The 18,911-nt window shown below is 50.2% G+C and overlaps 1 protein-coding gene across 7 annotated transcripts in view; it reads left to right on the plus strand.

Moving 5' to 3' along the window:
- EXOC6B (exocyst complex component 6B) overlaps positions 1–18,911 on the plus strand; it is a 304,572-nt gene that overhangs the window by 154,093 nt on the left and 131,568 nt on the right. For all 7 annotated transcript variants that reach the window (XR_011337398.1, XM_069856623.1, XM_069856625.1 and 4 more), the window contains 3 exons: positions 16,404–16,487; positions 16,652–16,698; positions 17,489–17,609. Coding sequence is in view for 6 of the 7 variants with exons in the window: in XM_069856623.1 (XP_069712724.1) it covers positions 16,404–16,487; positions 16,652–16,698; positions 17,489–17,609 (252 nt within the window). In the remaining variant the exon portion in view is untranslated. The remainder of the gene's footprint in view (positions 1–16,403; positions 16,488–16,651; positions 16,699–17,488; positions 17,610–18,911) is intronic.

Consider the following 18,911-nt stretch of genomic DNA (forward strand, 5'->3'; position numbering starts at 1 on the left):
GAGAAGTTTAATGTCCTTCTCGCCTTTTACAGCTCTGTGGGCTCGGCGCTTCACTTCATTTGTCAGGCACAACAACTCCAGATTTGGAGTAGTTCTTCTTTCGAGCTCTTAAAACGTACAATTTTTAAGGTCCAAAAAGGCCCCCCGAGGGAAATATTTTGAGGTCTTTGAGTCTTTATGTTCCTTCTGGACAAACATCTCTCTTTTTAATATCGAGAATTGATTTGATAAATAGAAAAATACCATTTTAAGAGGTTGGCCATGTGTTCAGTGTTTATAGAAGCAAAGCAACTCTCTTTAACTAGGATGAGGTGATGTTGAACCACATGTTCTACAAGAAAGCTGGAGAGGGACTGTTTATAAAGGCTTGTGGTGATAGGATGAGGGGCAACGGGGATAAACTGGAGAGGGGCAGATTTAGGCTTGATATAAGGGAGAATTTCTTCACCATGAAGGTGGGGACGCCCTGGAAGAGGTTGCCCAGGGAGGTTGTGGCTGCTCCATCCCTGGAGGTGTTCAAGGCCAGGTTGGACGGGGCCTTGGGCAGCCTGATCCAGTGGGATGTCCCTGCGCATGGGAGAGGGGTTTGAACTAGATGATCTTGAAGGTCCCTTCCAACCCAAACCGTTCCATGATTCCATGATCCTGTGTTGGACCAGAGCAGTGGGCTTCGGCTTGGTCAAGTTTAAGGAAAAGCTGTGGGACCTGCTCCTGGCTGAGCAGAATAACAAATCTAATGATACTTGAGTAGCAGAGACCTTGAACTCTCTTGCTCTTGCTAAATGAACCCAGCAGCTTTAAATCCATGGAATGGGTTGGGTTGGAAGGGACCTTGAAGCCCATCCAGTTCCAAGCCCCCATGCCATGGGCAGGGACACCTCCCGCTGGATCAGGTTGCTCCAAACCCCATCCAACCTGGCCTTGAGCACCTCCAGGGATGGGGCAGCCACCACTTTCCTGGGCAACCTGGGCCAGGGCCTCCCCACCCTCACTGGGAAACATTTCTTCCTAAGATCTCATCTAAATATTTGCTCTCTGTGTCTTCCATGAACTTACTGCAGGTTTGGATCATGGAGAATCAGTTCCTCACCCAGTCCTTCTCCTCTGCCTTTGCTTTGGAAGGGATGGGTGGGTCTAATTGCTTCCAGGACTGCACTTCTCATCCTGACAGACCCCTGCAAAGGCTCTGCTGGCTGCAGAAATGGACTTTATTGGTGGGAGAGAGAGATCTGTGGTGGAGATAGAGCTGAATTGTCGATACCTTCTTTGTTCCAGAGTCATAGGAGATGTTTTCTGTGTGCTTCATCGAGCCCGTTGAGCACTTTGAAGATAAGAGCCCCTGAGACCCAGTTCTCTGTGGTTAGCCGCAGTGTGGGGGAGGCTTTGGCTGCACTAATCCTCTTGATGACCTCTAGATTTGTGGCTTGGTTGTAGGTTTTTTGGTGGCTTTTAGCTCCCCTGAGGCATGCAGCACAACGAATTGCTTCTCTCTAAAGACGGTTTCTTTACAGAAAGAGTGGGAAGCAGTAGAAGAGGCTGCCCAGGGCAGTGGTGGAGTCTCTATCCCTGGAAGAATTCAAAAAATGTTTAGACGTGACACTTGGGGACGTGGCTTAGTAGGTATGGTGGGGTTGGGCTGATGGTTGGACTGGATGAGGTTAGACGTCTTTTCCAACCTTCATGATTCTATGATTCCAGCTTTGTCATGCAAGCTGCATTTTTCTAAGAAAGAATATGAATTTATAAGCACTGTTTTCCTTTGCTTTTAAGGGCTTATGGTCTATTCTGAGCTCTGACCTCTATTTTCTCTGAAATTTTGACACAAATTCTTATGGATGCTAGAAGTTTGCATGGGCACGGGAAACTGTTTGGCAAATTATGGAAGTTTGGTATGAGGTTCAACAAGGCCAAGGGCTGAGTCCTGCGCTTGGGTCACAACAACCCTGGGCAGCTCCAGACTAGGAGAAGTCTGGCTGGAAAGCTGCCTGGAGGAGAAGGACCTGGGGGTGTTGGTTGACGGCGACTGAACATGAGCCAGCAGTGGCCCAGGTGGCCAAGAAGGCCAATGGCATCTTGGCTTGGATCAGAAACGGCGTGACCAGCAGGAACAGGGAAGGGATTGTGCCCCTGGACTCAGCTCTGGTGAGGCCACATCTTGAGTCCTGTGTTCAGTTTTGGGCCCCTCACTCCAAGAAGGACATTGAGGGGCTGGGGCGCATCCAGAGAAGGGAACGGAGCTGGAGAAGGGGCTGGAGAACAAGGGTTGTGAGAGGTGGCTGGGGGACCTGGGGTTGTTTAGCCAGGAGACCTCATCACTGTCTACAACTGCCTGAAAGGAGGTTGTAGTGAGGTGGGGTTGGTCTCTTCTCCCTGGTAGCCAGTGACAGGACCCGGGAGGATTTAGGTTGGCTATTAGGAGGAATTTATTTACTGAAAGGATTGTCAAACATTGGAAGAGACTGCCCAGGGAGGTGGTGGAGTCCCCATCCCTGGAGGGGCTTAAAAGACAAGTAGATGTTGTTCTTGGGGTCACGGTTTGGTGGCAGCCTTAGCAGGACTGGATCAGTGGTTGGACTTGATGTTCTTAAAGGTCTTTTCCAACAAAACCATTCTATGATTCTATCATTCTATGATTCTATCATTCTATGATTCTATCATTCTGTCATTCTATGTTTCTATGATTCTGTACCAGTGTAGAAGAGCTCAAACGAAGTAGAAGAACTTGTGGTGCTTGAAGAAGTATTTCTTTCATAGACCAAGCATCTGAAGGGCACTTTATTCCCATTTTCGTGTTTTTCCCCTGCACTTACAAGGGTTACAAATACCCATTTACTTATTTCCAGTGAAAGCTTGGATTGCTACGCTGCTTTCTTGATTCCACCTTCAAAGTGAAACATTTGAGCTCCCAAGGAGGGTCTTGAGAGCAGAACTGGTGACTGAAATGTCTCATCGGTGATTTTGAGAGAGGAGAAGGAGCTCTGTGAACTGCCCAAGCCTTTCACCAAGATGAAGAGCCTGTTCTTTGCTGGCAATTTTAGTTGCTCTAGGCTTACTTTTTATCCTTTATGTCTTTGATTTTCCATCACGTTGCCAGTGGCTGTTTTCTAGCTCTTCATTGATGGCTTCCTACTGCAAGAAGGTGGGAACCCCCGATCCAGCAGAGTTATTTACCTTTCTGCTTCTAGTTCCCACCTTCTTGCAGTTGTTTTCATGTTGATCCCTTGGAGAAGAGAGGGAAAAAGGAAGGATTTTTATTTTCTCTGTAGTAGCAACTAAGCAGGAACATGGACTGGGGATCTGGGGAGCATCAGGATCTGGGTCAGTTCTATCTGTTCCTCAATTCTGAGGTCTCTATGTGACACGAACCAAAAGAACGATACATTTCTCCTCAAATTGTGATTTCCTCCTATTGAAAAATCTGGAGCATCTGTAGAAGTGGCTGATGTCAGAAGAAGTTGCTTTCTGGTCCATATGGAGTGAAAGGAGGCTCATCTCCTTTATGGTTGGACTTGATGATCCCGTGAGTCTTTTCCAACCTGGTGATTCTATGATTCTATGATCTCCAGACTTCTCATCCATCAGATTTAGAGAATGAAAGAATGGTTTGGGTCCGAAGGGAACTTAAACCTCATCCAGTTCCAACCCTGCCATGGGCAGGGTCACCTCCCACTGGATCAGGTTGCTCCAAGCCTCATCCAACCCGGCCTTGGACACCTCCAGGGGTGGGGCAGCCACAGCTTCTCTGGGAAACATGTGCCAGGGCCTCCCAAACCTCACAATAAATGTTTTCTTCCTAAGATCTCATCTCAGTCTCCCCTATTGCAGCTCAAAACTGGAGAAGAGAAGGCTCTGAGGAGATTTTATAGTGACCTTCTAGAACCTGAAAGGAGCTACAAGAAACCTGGGGAGGGGACTGTTCACAAAGGCTTGTGGTGACAGGACGAGGGGCAATGGGGATAAACTGGAGAGGGGCAGATTTAGACTAGACAGAAGGAGGAATTTCTTCACGATGAGGGTGGTGAGACACTGGAACAGGTTGCCCAGGGAAGTCATGGCTGCCCCATTCCTGGAGGTGTTCAAGGTCAGGTTGGATGGGCCTTGAGCAGCCTGATCTAGTGGGAGGTGTCCCTGCCCATGGCAGGTGGTGGAACTGGGTGATCTTTGAGGTCCCTTCCAACCCAAACCATTCTATGATTCTATGATTCTAAAACCATTCCCCATCATCCCATCCCTCGCTCACTGAGAAAGATTCAACCGAGCAGGTTTCAGCCCTGGGAGCTTCCAGGTTCTTTGGGGGATGGAACCTCCTCTTCGTGCTAGGGTGGCCCCACTGCTTTGTTTATCATCCCAGGTCAGAAGTTGCACAGAGCAGTAGTCAATTAAAGCTTTATTAGATGTAAGTAATGCTCTGCAAGGAGCCAGCCAAGCTCAGGCCACTAATAAAGGTCCTTTGTTAAGGTATTTAATAAATTAACACTCTGCTGTGGCGGGGAGGGTGGGAGGTGATTACAAATCCAGGCTCGTTAATCAGCGTGTTTACCCTCTGCAAACGCCCCTGCCTTGTGGCTCCCTAATCTTCACCCACCAGATTCGGGAAGCGCCTCTGCAGGTCACGCTTGGGCCACCACAAACGAGCCAAGACAAACAGGGTTTCCGAGGGCCATGGAGCTCCTCGCTGGAGCCCCTCGCTAAGTGGGGATGCTCGTTAGTGGGGGTACCTGTCATGGGGGATGGTCCTTAGTGCAGGTACGAATGGTGGGGGGATGCTCCTCGTTGTGGGGGAGGCTCGTTAGTGCGTCATCAGGGAATGGGGGGATCATAGAATGGCTTGGTTGGAAAAGAGCTTTGAGGTAGAGTCCAACCTTACCTGTCCACTACTAAACCACATCCCTGAGCACCTCATCTACTGGTCTTTTAAATCCCTCCAGGGGTGGGAACTCCACCACCTCCTTGAGCAACCTCTGATGGTGCCTGAGAACCTTTCCCGTAAAGAAATGTTTCCTGATGTCCAATCTGAACCTCCCGTGGTGCAACGTCTCCCCTCAGCCTCATCTTCTCCAGGCTAAACAACCCCAGCTCCCTCTGCCGCCTCTCACCAGCTTTGTTTTCCAGCCCCTTCTCCAGCTCTGTTCCCTTCTCTGGACACGTTCCAGCCCCTCAGTGTCCTTCTTGGAGTGAGGGGCCCAAAACTGAACGCAGGATTCGAGGTGTGGCCTCACAAATGCCAAGTCCAGGAGTACAATCACTTCCCTGGTCACTACCCAGTGTAGAGCATCGTGGAGGATGCTCCTTAGAATCATAGAATAGTTTGGGTTGGAAGGGACCTTAAAGATCATCTAGTTCCACCCCCCCCGACATGGGCAGAGACATCCCAGTAGATAAGCTTACCAGGTAGAGCTGGTACCCATCATGTGGGATGCTCCTTAGAGCTTGTATCCATCATGAAGGACTAGGAGAAGTGTGGCTGGAAAGCTGCCTGGAGGAGAAGGACCTGGGGGTGTTGTTGACAGCGACTGAACATGAGCCAGCGGTGGCCCAGGGGGCCAAGAAGGCCAATGGCATCTTGGCTTGGATCAGAAACGGCGTGACCAGCAGGTCCAGGGAGGTTCTTCTCCCTCTGGACTCGGCCCTGGGGAGACCGCTCCTCGAATCCTGGGGTCAGTTCTGGGTCCCTCCCCACAAGAAGGATGTTGAGGCTCTGGAGCGAGTCCAGAGAAGGGAACGAAGCTGGGGAGGGGGCTGGAGAAGAAGAGGAGCGTCTGAGAGAGCTGGGGGTGTTTATCCTGGAGAAGAGGAGGCTGAGGGGAGACCTCATTGCTCTCTGCAACTCCCTGAGAGGAGGTTGTGGAGAGGAGGGAGCTGGGCTCTTCTCCCAAGGGACAGGGGACAGGACGAGAGGGAATGGCCTCAAGCTCCACCAGGGGAGGGTCAGGCTGGACATTCATAAAAGATTTTTCATGGGGAGGGTCACTGGGCACTGGCAGAGGCTGCCCAGGGAGGGGGTTGAGTCACCTTCCCTGGAGGGGTTTAAGGGACGGGTGGATGAGGCACTGAGGGACATGGGTTAGTGATTGATGGGAATGGTTGGACTCGATGATGCGGTGGGTCTCTTCCAACCTGGTGATTCTATGATTCTGTGATTCTATGAGGGATGCTCCTCAGAGCTTGTATCCATCATGAGGGATGCTCCTTAGTGCACGTACCCATCATGAAGGATGCTTCTTAGAGCTGGTACCCATTGTGGGGGATGCTCCATAGAGCTGGTACCCATCACAGGGATGCTTCTTACTACATGTACCCATCCTGGGGTGCTGCTGAAGCAAGAAAACACCCAAACCACGATGATTTCTCTCCTCCTTATCCCGTTCACCTTCACATCGGATTATTTTTAACACAGCCTCTCGTGCTGGATGTGCTGCCCGCCTCAAACATTAGAGGGCATTTCCTCCTCACGCTTCTTGAGGTTTTTTTTCCCTTTCCCCCTGGTGTGTTTTGGTTTAGTGCAGCTTAATCGAGACGGTTTGGCTTTAAAAAAAAACCAACTAGAGCGTTTGACCTGCTGTGCAAATTAGCCATATGGTGAAGTGTAATATCCCGCTGACCCTCATTACCATGCGCTAGGAAACGCTCTCCCCTTTTCACATGCGACCATATTAAAGTGGCCTTTTCAGCGTTTTCTTCCATATAAAACTGTCTTCACTCCTGTGGCCGAGCAGTTAAAAGGGAACTCCAGCTGCAGCCAGGAGGGTGAAATTAAAGGCTTTACCCTCATCTAAATGGAAAATAGATATTGCTTCCTCTAGACGGGGCTGGGGAACAATGCTCGGCGCTGGGGCTCGGGGGTAATGGCCTTATTTGCTGGGAGGAAGGAGCCTGGCTCCTTGGAGAGAGGAGGTGTTGGGCGCCCACCTTCGAGGAAGGGGGGAAAGAGGGGAAATCTTACCTATTTTCCTCCAGAGTTAACTATTTTGTGGCCAAGCCAGCGGGAAGCAGTGAGGATCGTAGAATCCCTTGGTTGGAAAAGCTCTTAGAAATCATCGAGTCCAAGAGTACCTGTCCATGACTAAACCACATCCCTGAGCACCTCATCTACTGGTCTTTTAAATCCCTTCAGGGATGGGGACTCCACCACCTCCCTGGGCAGCCTCTGCCAGGGCCGGAGAACCCTTCCCATGGAGACATTTGTCCTGATGTCCAATCCGAACCTGCCCTGGTGCAACTTGAGGTTATTTCCTTTCGTGCTGTCACTTGGAGAACATCCAACATCTGCCTCACTCCATCTTCATTTCAGGCAGTTGTAGACAGTGATGAGGTCTCCCCTCAGCCTCCTTTTCTCCAGGCTAAACAACCCCAGGTCCCTCAGCCGCCTCTCACAACTCTTGTTCTCCAGACCCTTCTCCAGCTCCATTCCCTTCTCTGGACTCGCTCCAGCCCCTCAATGTCCTTCTTGGAGTGAGAGGCCCAAGACTGAACCCAGGATTCGAGTTGTGGCCTCACCAATGCTGAATACAAGAAGCTGTGTGAGGACCTGCTGCAGGACCACAGATTTTTCCTAGGACAAGTGAATGGCTCTTGTGTCACTTTGCATCAGTGCTGAGGTGGTTGAGTCACCTTCCCTGGAGGGGTTTAAGGGCCGGGTGGACGAGGTGCTGAGGGACATGGGTTAGAGATTGATAGGAATGGTTGGACTCGATGATCCAGTGGGTCTTTTCCAACCTGGTGATTCTATGAACGCCATGTGAGAGGGGATTCTGTCCCTCTGCTCCACTCTGAGACCTCACCTGGAGCTTTACATTCCGTTCTGGAGTCCTCAGCACAGGGAGGACATGGATCTGTTAGAGTGAATCTAGAAGGGGCCACGAAGATGATCCAAGGGCTGGATCACCTCCCGTGTGAGGCCAGGCTGAGAGAGTTCAGGTTGCTCAGCCTGGACAAGAGAAGGCTCCAGGGAGACCTTAGAGAAGCTTCTAGTACCTAAAGGACCTACAGGAATGCTGGGGAGACACTTTTTAGCAATGTCTGTTGTGACCTGACAAGGAATAATGATTTCAAGCTGAAGGAATGGAGATTGAGATGAGATCTTAGGAAAAAATAATTTCCTGTGAGGGTGGTAAAGCCCTGGCCCAGGTTGCCTGGAGAAGCTGTTGTTGCCCCATCCCTGGAGGTGTTCAAGGCCAGGTGGATGGGGCTTGGAGCAACCTGATCCAGTGGGTTCTATGATTTCGGGCATGGGTTGGAGTCAGGAGTCGATGGAGCAGAGATCAAACCCTACGTCGTCTGGGCTAAGCTGGTAGGACTGAGATGGTTCCATGCACATGTCCACAACGTTGTGCGACACTGTCCAGCAAAGCAGAGCAGAAATGGGACGGTGGAGACATCCCTGGTCAGCACAAGGTGGGGTCGTTCAGCCGTACGGGACACGTGGAGATGAGCGTGGCTGCTTGTGAGCATGCTCTGCTCTGCAAACCTCGGAGGGAGAGGCTCACCTCAAACGCGACGCTTGCCTCAGCGCCGCTCTCTCTTCCCCCCCCCACGCAATTTTCTGGTTCGCTTTATCTTTTTGTTTTTGGTATCGAGGCCGTGTTTACAGTCAACAAGCGATTCCACGGGGCTGAGCGAGAGCCTCCTTTTTGATCCGGGTGCAGCAAAGGGTTTCTGTGCTGAGCACCTGCATGTGTTCCCCGTGAGCCTCCGTGATGTTATTTGAGAAGATTTCCGCTTGGAAAGCTCAGTGGGACTTCTTTGTGTTTCATTGGTGGCTACTGGTGTCCTTATCTTGAGAGGTAGAATAGTAGAATCATGGAATGGTTTGGATTGGAAGGGACCTCAAAGCCCATCTAGTTCCACCCCTGCCATGGAGAGGGACACCTCCCACTGGATCAGGCTGCTCCAAGCCCCATCCAACCTGGCCTTGAACACCTCCAGGGATGGGGCAGCCACAGCTTCCCTGGGCAACCTGGGCCAGGGCCTCCCAACCCTCATGATGAAGATAATCTTCAGGGAATGTTAAACTCATTGTCTTGGAACTTATTCTAACAAGCCTGTGAGCTCCTCTTGGGTTCTTTGTTCTTGGGACAATCGTCTCTCCTTAAAGGAAGAGGTTCCTCCTAGGTGATTTTGGGCATAAAAACTGGTTATTTGCAGGATTTTAAAATCTCCATGCTGCTTTTGGTAAGGAAAGTCCCATCCTGAGACAGTTGATGTTGTTCAGCCTGGAGAAGAGAAGGCTCCAGAGAGCACCTTCCAGTAGTGAAAGGGGCTCCAGGAAAGCTGGAGAGGGGCTCTGGATCAGGGAGGCCAGGGACAGGACAAGGGGGAATGGTTTTGAGCTGCAAGAGGGGAGATTGAGATGAGATCTTAGGGAGAAATGTTCTCCTGGGAGGGTGGGGAGGCACTGGCAGAGGTTGCCCAGAGCAGTGGTGGCTGCTCCATCCTTGGAGGTGTTCAAGGCCAGGTTGGATGAGGCTTTGAGCCCCTGATCTAGTGGGAGGTGTCCCTGTCTGTAGCAGTGGGTGGAACTGGATGGGCTTTGATGTCCCTTCCAACCCAAACCATTCCCTGATCCAAGACTGATTCCCTGAGCTGCTGAGCCGTTGGGTCAGGGGTTGTCCTCATGGGTCTGGTGCAGCTCTGGGGTTACGAGGCAGGAGTAGAAGTGGGATCCAGGTTGGGACGAGGGTCTCTTTGGTGTTGACACGATGCCAAGCGTTGTTTGGCACTTGGAGGCAACTTGAAATGGGACACTGTTTGCAGGGCCCGTTTCAGCCAGGTGAGGGGTGACAGAACACAGGACTCTTGCTCAGCGACGTGGTGGAAAAGGAATCTCCTGTTTCTTGTTGAAATGAGACCAAGATTGGCTAATCTGCAAATGGAAACCCTCCTGAAATGGGACTTCTGGCCCCACTTCTGGCCTCTCCTCCCCACAGAACATGACACGTGGGAATTATCTGGGCATCAGGATATTTGGAGCCCAGGCTGGGAAATAAGTCACGTGTGAAATACCTGGAAGCTTCCAAATCTCTCTCTTTAGTCTCATTGTAAAGTGTGTTTCTCACAGGACATGGTGGTCTGGGTGGGAAGGGACCTCACGAGGTCTCTAGTGTGACCTCCTGCTCAGACCAAGTCAGCTATGAGATCAGACCAGGTTTTTCAGGGCTTTGTCCAGTGTGATCTTGAAAGCTTCCAAGGATGGAGACGGTGAAGCACTTTTGAGGAACTCTTTCTGCTGCCTGAATGTTCTAGTTGTGAAAAAGGTTTGAGGGAATGGCCTCAAGCTCCACCAGGGGAGGGTCAGGCTGGACATTAGGAAAAAAAAGTTTTCACGGAAAGGGTCATTGGCAGAAGCTGCCCTGGGAGGGGGTTGAGTCCCCTTCCCTGGAGGTGTTTAAGGGATGGGTGGACGAGGTGCTGAGGGACATGGGTTAGTGATTGATGGGAATGGTTGGACTTCATGATCCAGTGGGTCTCTTCCAACCTGGTGATTCTGTGTTTACAACCAGTCAAAATGTCTCTGTTTCATTTCTACTTGTCTCTGAGAGAGCTGGAGGACTTCTGCTATGAAGACAGGCTGAGAGGTGGGGTTGTCCAGCCTTGAGAAGAGAAGGCTTAGGAGAGACTTTAGAGCAGCTTCCAGTACTGAAAGGATCTCCAGGAAAGTTGGGGAGGGGCTTCTGACAAGGACTTGTAGTGAGGGTCATGGGGGAACAGAATTGGAAGGGGGAAGATTTAGTTTAGATCTTAGGAAGAAATTCTTCATAATTAGGGTGGGGAGGCCCTGGCCCAGGTTGCCCAGAGCAGTGGGGGCTGCCCCATCCCTGGAGGGGTTCAAGGCCAGGTTGGATGGGGCTTGGAGGCCCTGATCCAGTGGGAGGTGTCCCTGCCCATGGCAGGAGGGTTGGAACTGGATGATCTTTAAGATCCCTTCCAACCCAAACTATTCTATGATCCAGAAAATCCCATTTTTTCTGAGCATTTTAAGTACTCGTTGAGGACACCAGTGGAATAGAACCTAGAGCACGGTTTTCCACGTGTAATTCGTGGATAGATTTGCTTTCTCCTCTCTGCTGCTCCTCAATTATGAAACATTTCTGGGTTTTTTCAGCTGTTGGGTTTTCATTCTTGCTATTCTGTTCTCTTCTCCCTTATGTGGTGTTCATCTACGATGTTAATTATCTCTCTCCCATTGCCAACTCTGTGAACTCCGAAGCTAATTTGAGAAGGAAATTTCTACCCGGTAATTTTAAAAATATGAGACATTATTGAGGGTTTTTCCTGGACCAGCGATTACAACTAATGTCTGGTCTGGAAGCTTAGCTTTGGGTTCTTCCTGAGACTGGGAATTGGGTGAAGCCTGTTCTCATTAAGACAGAGTAGGATCATGGAATGGTTTGTGTTGGAAGGAACCTCAAAGCCTTTTTAGTTCTACCCCCCTGCTATGAGCAGGGACACCTGGTGGGTCAGGTCACTCCAAGCCCCATCCAACCTGGCCTTGAACACCTCCAGGGATGGGGCAGCCACCACTTCTCTGGACAAGCTGGACCAGGGCCAGCGTGAAGAACTTCTTCCTAAGATCTCATGTCAATCTCCCCTCTTGCAGCTCAGAACTGTTCTCCCTCAGCCTTTCCCTGCCTTCCCTGATGAAGAGCCCCTCCCCAGATATTCTGGATCCCCTTTCAGTAGTAAGCAGCTCTGAGGTCTTCTTAGAGCCTTCTCCAGGTTGAACAACCCCAACTGTCTCAGCCTGTCCCCACATGGGAGGTTCTCCTGCCCTCGGATATCTCTGTGGCCTTCTCTGGACTCATTGTAAAACATCATAGAATCACTAGGTTGGAAGAGACCCACCAGATCATTGAGTCCAACCATCCCTATCAAACACTAAACCGTGGCCCTCAGCACCTTGTCCACCCATCCCTTAATCCCCTCCAGGGAAGGTGACTCAAACCCCTCCCCAGGCAAGATCCAGGTTCTTCCTGTGCTTAGTAGGAAAGGGACATCCTTCTCTCCACACTATGAGTACTTCAGTTCCCCAACTTATGGGTTGAACTCACAAGAAACCCAGAAAGAACAAGAACGCTTCCTCTGTAACTAAACATATTAGCATCACGTTGCTTCTGCAGAAGGTCTGTGGTGGAGTTGGAAGCCCATGAGATATTGGGTCTGGAAGTTGCTCCTTCAAGTAGTTTTTCCTAGGGGATTCTTGTTCTCAGGCTTTACCATCAAAACAAACGTGGCCGGTAAGGTGAGGGAGGGGATTCTGCCTCTCTACTCTGCTCTGGTGAGTCTTCATCTGGAGTCCTGTGTCCAGCTTGAGAGTCTTCAGCATGATGGACATGGATATGTTGGAGCAAGTCAGTGATCCTATGATCTGGTGGTTTCTGCCTCTCCCAGCCCCTGGTGACCTCCACCATCCTGTGTGTGTTCCTGAAGGAACTGACACTGGTGAGGACATGGTGGGAAAGAGGACACACCACAGGGAGAACCTTTCTAATGAGGTCAGCAGCTCGTTATCGACATCTGGAGTGTTGCAGGGTGACGGGCAGAGCTGTGCTGGAAGTGGAGCCACCTGTGGGTTGACTTCTTGGCCTTTGATTCCAGAAGAAACACATGATGTGGGTGGGGTGAGCAGGCAGGGGCTTGGTTGGAGGGACAAGGGAAAGTGATTTCAGCTGAATCGAATTGTCGTGGCGTAGTCTTAGTAGAAATCTTCAAGATTTGGTATTTACAAGGCTGATTGGTTGAGTCCCCTTCCCTGGAGGGGTTTAAGGGACGAGTGGACGAGGTGCTGAGGGACATGGTTTAGTGTTTGATAGGAATGGTTGGACTCGATGATCCGGTGGGTCTCTTCCAACCTGGTGATTCTATGATTCTATGATAAACGTGGTGGTTGGCGTGAGCGGTTGTTGGTGGTGAGACCTCTTTGTGCTCTTGCCTCCAACGGTGCCATAGATCCATTTGTTAAAGAAATGGGAGGAAAACACATTCACCTTTGACTTTGCACCCCAAACCCATCGGGAGCAGAGGCTGCTGGGGGTTAGTGACTCACTTCACTGGAAGATCTCAGTGATGCTGCTAGAGATGACTTGCTCTCATGGTCAGGGTGGAGATGATTAGATGATTTGTGCCACTTGTGTAGGTTTTGAGAAATGAGCCACAGCTGGGTTCAATAAACATCTTAAGTGTGAGTCCAGGAGGAGAAGGGGTGGGGTAGCTTTTTCTGGCTTGGTTCTCTTGCTGTACCACCAAAGCTGAGAGGTGATGGGTAGCAGCAACATCTTGAGAAGCTACAGCTCCCAGGTCTTGGAAAGGAGCTCAAATGGAGGTCAGATTTTCTTGCTTGGAAGGGGGGAGCACTTAACTTGATAAGATTGAGAAGAGTCTTCACTTTTTTGAGTCTAAACTGGTTTCTGGCTCATGAAATTCCCCCGTCCAGGGGAAAACCTGCTTTTGAGAGCCCTGAAAAGATGTACCAGGTGGAAATGCTGGATCCCAGACAGCTTTTGTTTCTGAAAATCTTCCTGAACTTGATTCCAGGAGAAAGGCTGAGGTATATAGGAAAGTTGGGGAGGGGCTCTTGATCAGGGATGGGATGAGGAGGGATGGTTCTAGGCTGGAAGAGAGGAGGTTGAGATGAGGTCTTAGGAAGAAATGTTTTCCTTTGAGAGTGGGGAGACCGTGGCCCAGGTTGCCCATGGAAGTCAGGGTTACTTCATCCCTGGAGATGTTGAAGGGCAGGTTGGATGGGGCTTTGAGCAGCCTGATCCAGCAAGAGGTGTCCCTGCCTGTGGAAGGAGGTGGAACTGGATGACCTTTAAGGTCCCTTCTGACCCAACCTATTCCATTATTCTCTAAATCTGATGGATGAGAAATCGGGAGATGAGCCTCCTTTTGCTCCATATGGACCAGGCTGCTTTTTGCTTCAGCCTCGAGCTCTGGATTTGTAGAAGACAAGGAGCAAGTCAGGCTACAGCGCCTCAAGGGTTCCTCGCAGCCATTTCATAAGACCCCGTAGCTGAGGTCATCCCGAGGCAGCCTGGTTGTGTAAGGCCACGGGAGCCGGAGGAACATTAATTTAACATCAAGTTTTTAACTAATTTATATCTTGTAGTGGAGAAGGTTGCTGTCTGGTGGTGCCTTTTTCAGGTGATATTTGTTGTTGGCATGTTGTTTGTTTTGTGAATGCCAAATGAGAACTTTTTGGGCTCGGAACAGTTCAAAGCGAGACCTTGTCCCTTCTCTGAAGTGTCTCTAATCCAATTTCAGACATAAAAACAGCGCGGGCGGGGAGGAACAGGCAGGGATAAACCAGCAAGCTTTTACATAGCCCAAGGGACCTCTGAACGCTTCAGTAGGTCGGTGGCATTTGAGGATCCACGTGGGGTTTGGTGCCTGGGTGGGGATGCTCAGATGTAGCCCAGCTTGGTAAAACAAGCCACCTACAGGAGAAGCCACCAGAAAAGTGGTTCAGTATGAGGGGGTGATGCCCATGGAGAGGAGTCAGGATCTGTGGCTTTGGGGACCATCTAGGTATCCTCTGGAAGCTCAAAATTACAGTAGGGTTGGGAAATAATGACCTAAACCCCTCACTTTAATTTATCTTTACTCTACAGGCTGGTCTTATAAATTGCTATAACCCGCACAAACATGTTTTCCTTGAATTCCTGATGTTTGTGGCTTTGCAGTGCTTGGTGCCTGTGAATTACTGGTAGAATTTCAGGACTTGTTCATTAGAGAATCATGGAATAGGTTGGGTTGGAAGGGACCTTAAAGTCCATCCAGTTCCAAGCCCCCTGTCATGGGCAGGGACACCTCCCACTGGACCAGGCTGCTCAAAGCCCCATCCAACCTGGCCTTGAACACCTCCAGGGATGGGGCAGCCACAACTTCTGTGGGCAACCTGAGACAGGTTGTCACCACCCTCATCCTGTAGAATTTCTTTCTAATGTCCAATCTAAATCTTCCCCCTTCCATTTTAAACCCCTTTCCCCTTGTCCTGTTACTCTAGGCCCCTGAAAAAGTCCCTCCCCAGGTTACCTGGAGCCCCTTTCAGCGCTGGAAGCTGCACTAAGGTCTCTTCAAAGTCTTCTCTTCTCCAGGCTGAGCAACCCCAATTCTCTTAGCTTGGCCTCAGAGCAGAGGTTCTCCAGCCCTCACATCATCTTTGTGGCCTCCTCTGGACCCGTCCCAACAGTTCCATCTCCTTATGTTGGGGATTCCAGAACTGGACACGGGATCCAGGTGGGGTCTCCTGTAGAAATTTGCTGTTTCACTGCCCCCAGGGTTAAAAAAATCTAATATTTATCCATGTTATGATCCAGCAAATAAGCTGGTTGCACAAGTCTATGACCCACATCTGCACAGCGGTTCTGCAGAATGGGTATAGGAGGGTCCATCAGAGACTCTGATACCTGTACAGCTGAGCTTTTGGCTTGATGTTCTGAGGGAAACTCTTCGTCTCCTGATATTGAGGTTGCATTTTGCAGGGAAGAGCTGCGCTGATGTGATGGAGGAATATGGGATTTGCATCCTAAACACAGTGTATATAGATGGCTTGGAGCAGCCTGGTCAAGTGGGAGGTGTCCCTGCCCATGACAGGGGATTGGAACTAGATGTTCTTCAAGGTCCTTTCCAATCCAAGCCATTCCTTGGAGACCTTACTGCTCTCTCTAACTCCCTGAAAGGAGGTTGAGGAGAGGAGGGAGCTGGGCTCTTCTCCCAAGGAACAGGGGACAGGACGAGAGGGAATGGCCTCAAGCTCCACCAGGGGAGGTTCAGGCTGAACATCATGAAAAAATATTTCCTGGGAAGGGTGACTGGGCAGTGGCAGAGGCTGCCCAGGGAGGGGGTTGAGTCCCCTTCCCTGGAGGTGTTTAAGAGACGGGTGGACGAGGTGCTGAGGGACGTGGTTTAGTGTTAGATAGGAATGGTTGGACTCAATGATCCGGTGGGTCTCTTCCAGCCTGGTGATTCTATGAAGTGTCTTTAGTGACATTGTGGTGAAGCACGGGCAGAGGCCACCCAAGGTGGTGGTGGCGTCTTTGTCCCTGGTGGCATTCAAACAACTTGTAGATGTGGCACTCATCATAGAATCACCAGGTTGGAAACGACCCACTGGATCCTCAAGTCCAGCCATTCCCATCAATCACTAACCCATGTCCCTCAGCACCTCGTCCACCCGTCCCTTAAACCCCTCCAGGGAAGGTGACTCAACCCCCTCCCTGGGCAGCCTCTGCCAGGGACCAATGACCCTTTTCATAGATTTTTTTTTTCCTAATGTTAAGCCTGAACCTCCCCTGGTGGAGCTTGAGGACGTTGTTGAGCAGGCACAGTGATGTTGCGCTGATGGTTGGACTGGACGATCTTAGAGGTATTTTCCCCAACTTATCTTCTGATCTTCTTATTTCTAGGGTGCCCGAGAAACCTTTGAGAGCTACTATCGGAAGCAGAGAAGAAAACAAGCCCGCTTGGTCTTGCAGCCACCTTCAAACATGGTATGATGGTCACCAACCTGTAGTGCTTCACGTTGCTCTGCTGATGAAAGGGGTGGAGGGTTCTCTCTGGGGACGCTGTTGGGTGTGGGTGGTCTCACTAATTTATATCCCATCGCTTCTGGCTGCTGAGGTTTTAATTGTTGCTCACTTTGTCTTTGTTGCAGCACGAAACTCTAGATGGCTACAGGAAGTATTTTAATCAAATTGTAGGGTACGTATTCTTTTTATACGCATCCTTGCTAAATACGGACGTGCTGTGGGGTTGAGGAGCCCAAAAAGAACGAGAAAAGTTGGAATGTTGACTTGAGGATCCTTTCAAAGGAGCCAAAACAGGGGGAAAAAAAAAAAAAAAGGTGGTTTTGTTTTTTTAAGTGTGTCTTATAGCACCTGTGAACTTCGTGGTGTCACCAGTGGGAGCAAGGAGCAACCTGCCAGCTCTTGTTCCAGCAAGAGCATTTCTGGGAACTTCAGGAGAAATGATCCCTGAGGACTATGTGCATCTACTTGCCCCACTAATGAGATGAAGAAGCCTTAATTAGTCTCTAAAATTTGATAATTATTCTTTGATTAGTGTTCCTGGAAAGAGGTGCGTCACAAGCTTCTGTTCCCATGAGCTTCATTGAATGGTTTGGGTTGGAAGGGACCTCAAAGCCCACCCAGTTCTAACCCCATCACCGTGGGCAGGGGCAGGGGCATCTCCCACTCAAAGCCTCATCCAACCTGGCCTTGAACACCTCCAGGGATGGGGCATCAACAACTTCTCTGGGCAACCTGGGCCAGGGCCTGACAGTGGGACATCATTTAAAAGACTGTGGTGTTTGAACTAGGTGGAACTGGATGATCTTCATGGTTCCTTCCAACCCAAACCATTCTATGAATGACGTGCTTTAATGCTGGCTAAGGAACAGATGTCTCTGCTTTCTCTGGACATTTGTTTGTGGTTTGCAGATGTGTTTTGGTGTCTCCAGATCGCTAATGGTGCCTTTTTCTTCTGTCCTTAGGTTTTTTGTAGTAGAAGATCACATCTTGCATACTACGCAGGGCTTGGTAAATCGAGCCTATATTGATGAGCTGTGGGAGATGGCGTTATCCAAAACGATTGCAGCACTAAGGACGCATTCGGTAAGTAAAAGCCTCAAGTTGCTCAACTGTTGGTCGACTCCTGGGTTTGGTTTGGGCCCCTCAATCCAAGAAGAACATTGAGGGGCTGGAGCGTGTCCAGAGAAGGGAACGGTGCTGGGGAAGGGGCTGGAGAACAAAGGTTGTGAGGGACCTGGGGTTGTTTAGCCTGGAGAAAAGGAGGATGAGGTAGTGTTGGTGTCAAGGTGGGGGTTGGTCTCTTCTCCCAAGTAACAGGTGGTAGAATGAGAAGGAATGGCCTCAAGTTGCTCCAGGACAGGTTCAGATTGTACATCAGGAAAAATATCCTCACAGAAAGAGTCCTCAGGCCCTGGCAGAGGCTGCCCAGGGAGGTGGTGGAGTCCCCATCCCTGGAGGGGTTTAAAAGCCGGGTAGGTGAGATGCTCAGGGGTGTGATTTAGTCATGGACAGGTAGGGTTGGACTCAGTCTCAAAGGTTTTCCAGGCAAGCGATTCTCAGATACACTACTCGTTCCCCAAAGGCTTATTTTCCCTTTTGATGCCTTACATCTCCCTGTACCAAACTTTCAGTGTTCTGGAGGATTGATAAGAAGAAAAGAGTGGATGGATGTTCTTATCCCTTCACTGATTGCTTTGGAAAAAACGCAGAACTGACCCAGGATTCGAGGAGCGGTCTCACCAGTGCCGAGTCCAGAGGGAGAAGAACCTCCCTGGCCCTGCTGGCCACGCCGTGTCTGATCCAAGCCAAGATGCCATTGGCCTTCTTGGCCACCTGGGCCACTGCTGGCTCACGTTCAGTCGCTGTCAACCAACACCCCCAGGTCCTTCTCCTCCAGGCAGCTTTCCAGCCAGACTTCTAGTCTGGAGCTGCTCAGGGTTGTTCTTGGGGTTCTCTGGCTCCGTCTGGCACAGCTGTCGTGTTGGCTGGAAAGCTGCCTCCTTCTACTGAAGCTTCTGTTTTCTGAAAGGTGATAAACACAGAGCTATGAACCTGGCTAGGTTGTAAACTTGTGCTTAACTTCTTTTCAAGTGGGCTCTTGTGCTAGGTGAAAGCCACGAGAGCCAGCCAGGTACAAACATGCTGCTTTTCGGTTTTACCGGCTTTGTTGCCATGAGGAGCTGTTTCAAGTGGTTCCAAATTTACTGCACAGAGTGGCTGCCAGGCAAGTTTTTTTTTCTTGGCAATTAGGAGATGGTTACGTGATTTCTTGACACCAGAACTGTGGTCATCACCATCATCATCTCTACCCTCTGTTTAGCATTTAGGAGGGCAATGAAGCTGGTGAAGGATCTGGTGGACAAGTCTTGTGAGGAGCTGCTGAGG

Source organism: Phaenicophaeus curvirostris, chromosome 4 (genome assembly GCF_032191515.1).
Source record: "Phaenicophaeus curvirostris isolate KB17595 chromosome 4, BPBGC_Pcur_1.0, whole genome shotgun sequence".
In the NCBI taxonomy this organism is placed as follows: domain Eukaryota; kingdom Metazoa; phylum Chordata; class Aves; order Cuculiformes; family Cuculidae; genus Phaenicophaeus; species Phaenicophaeus curvirostris.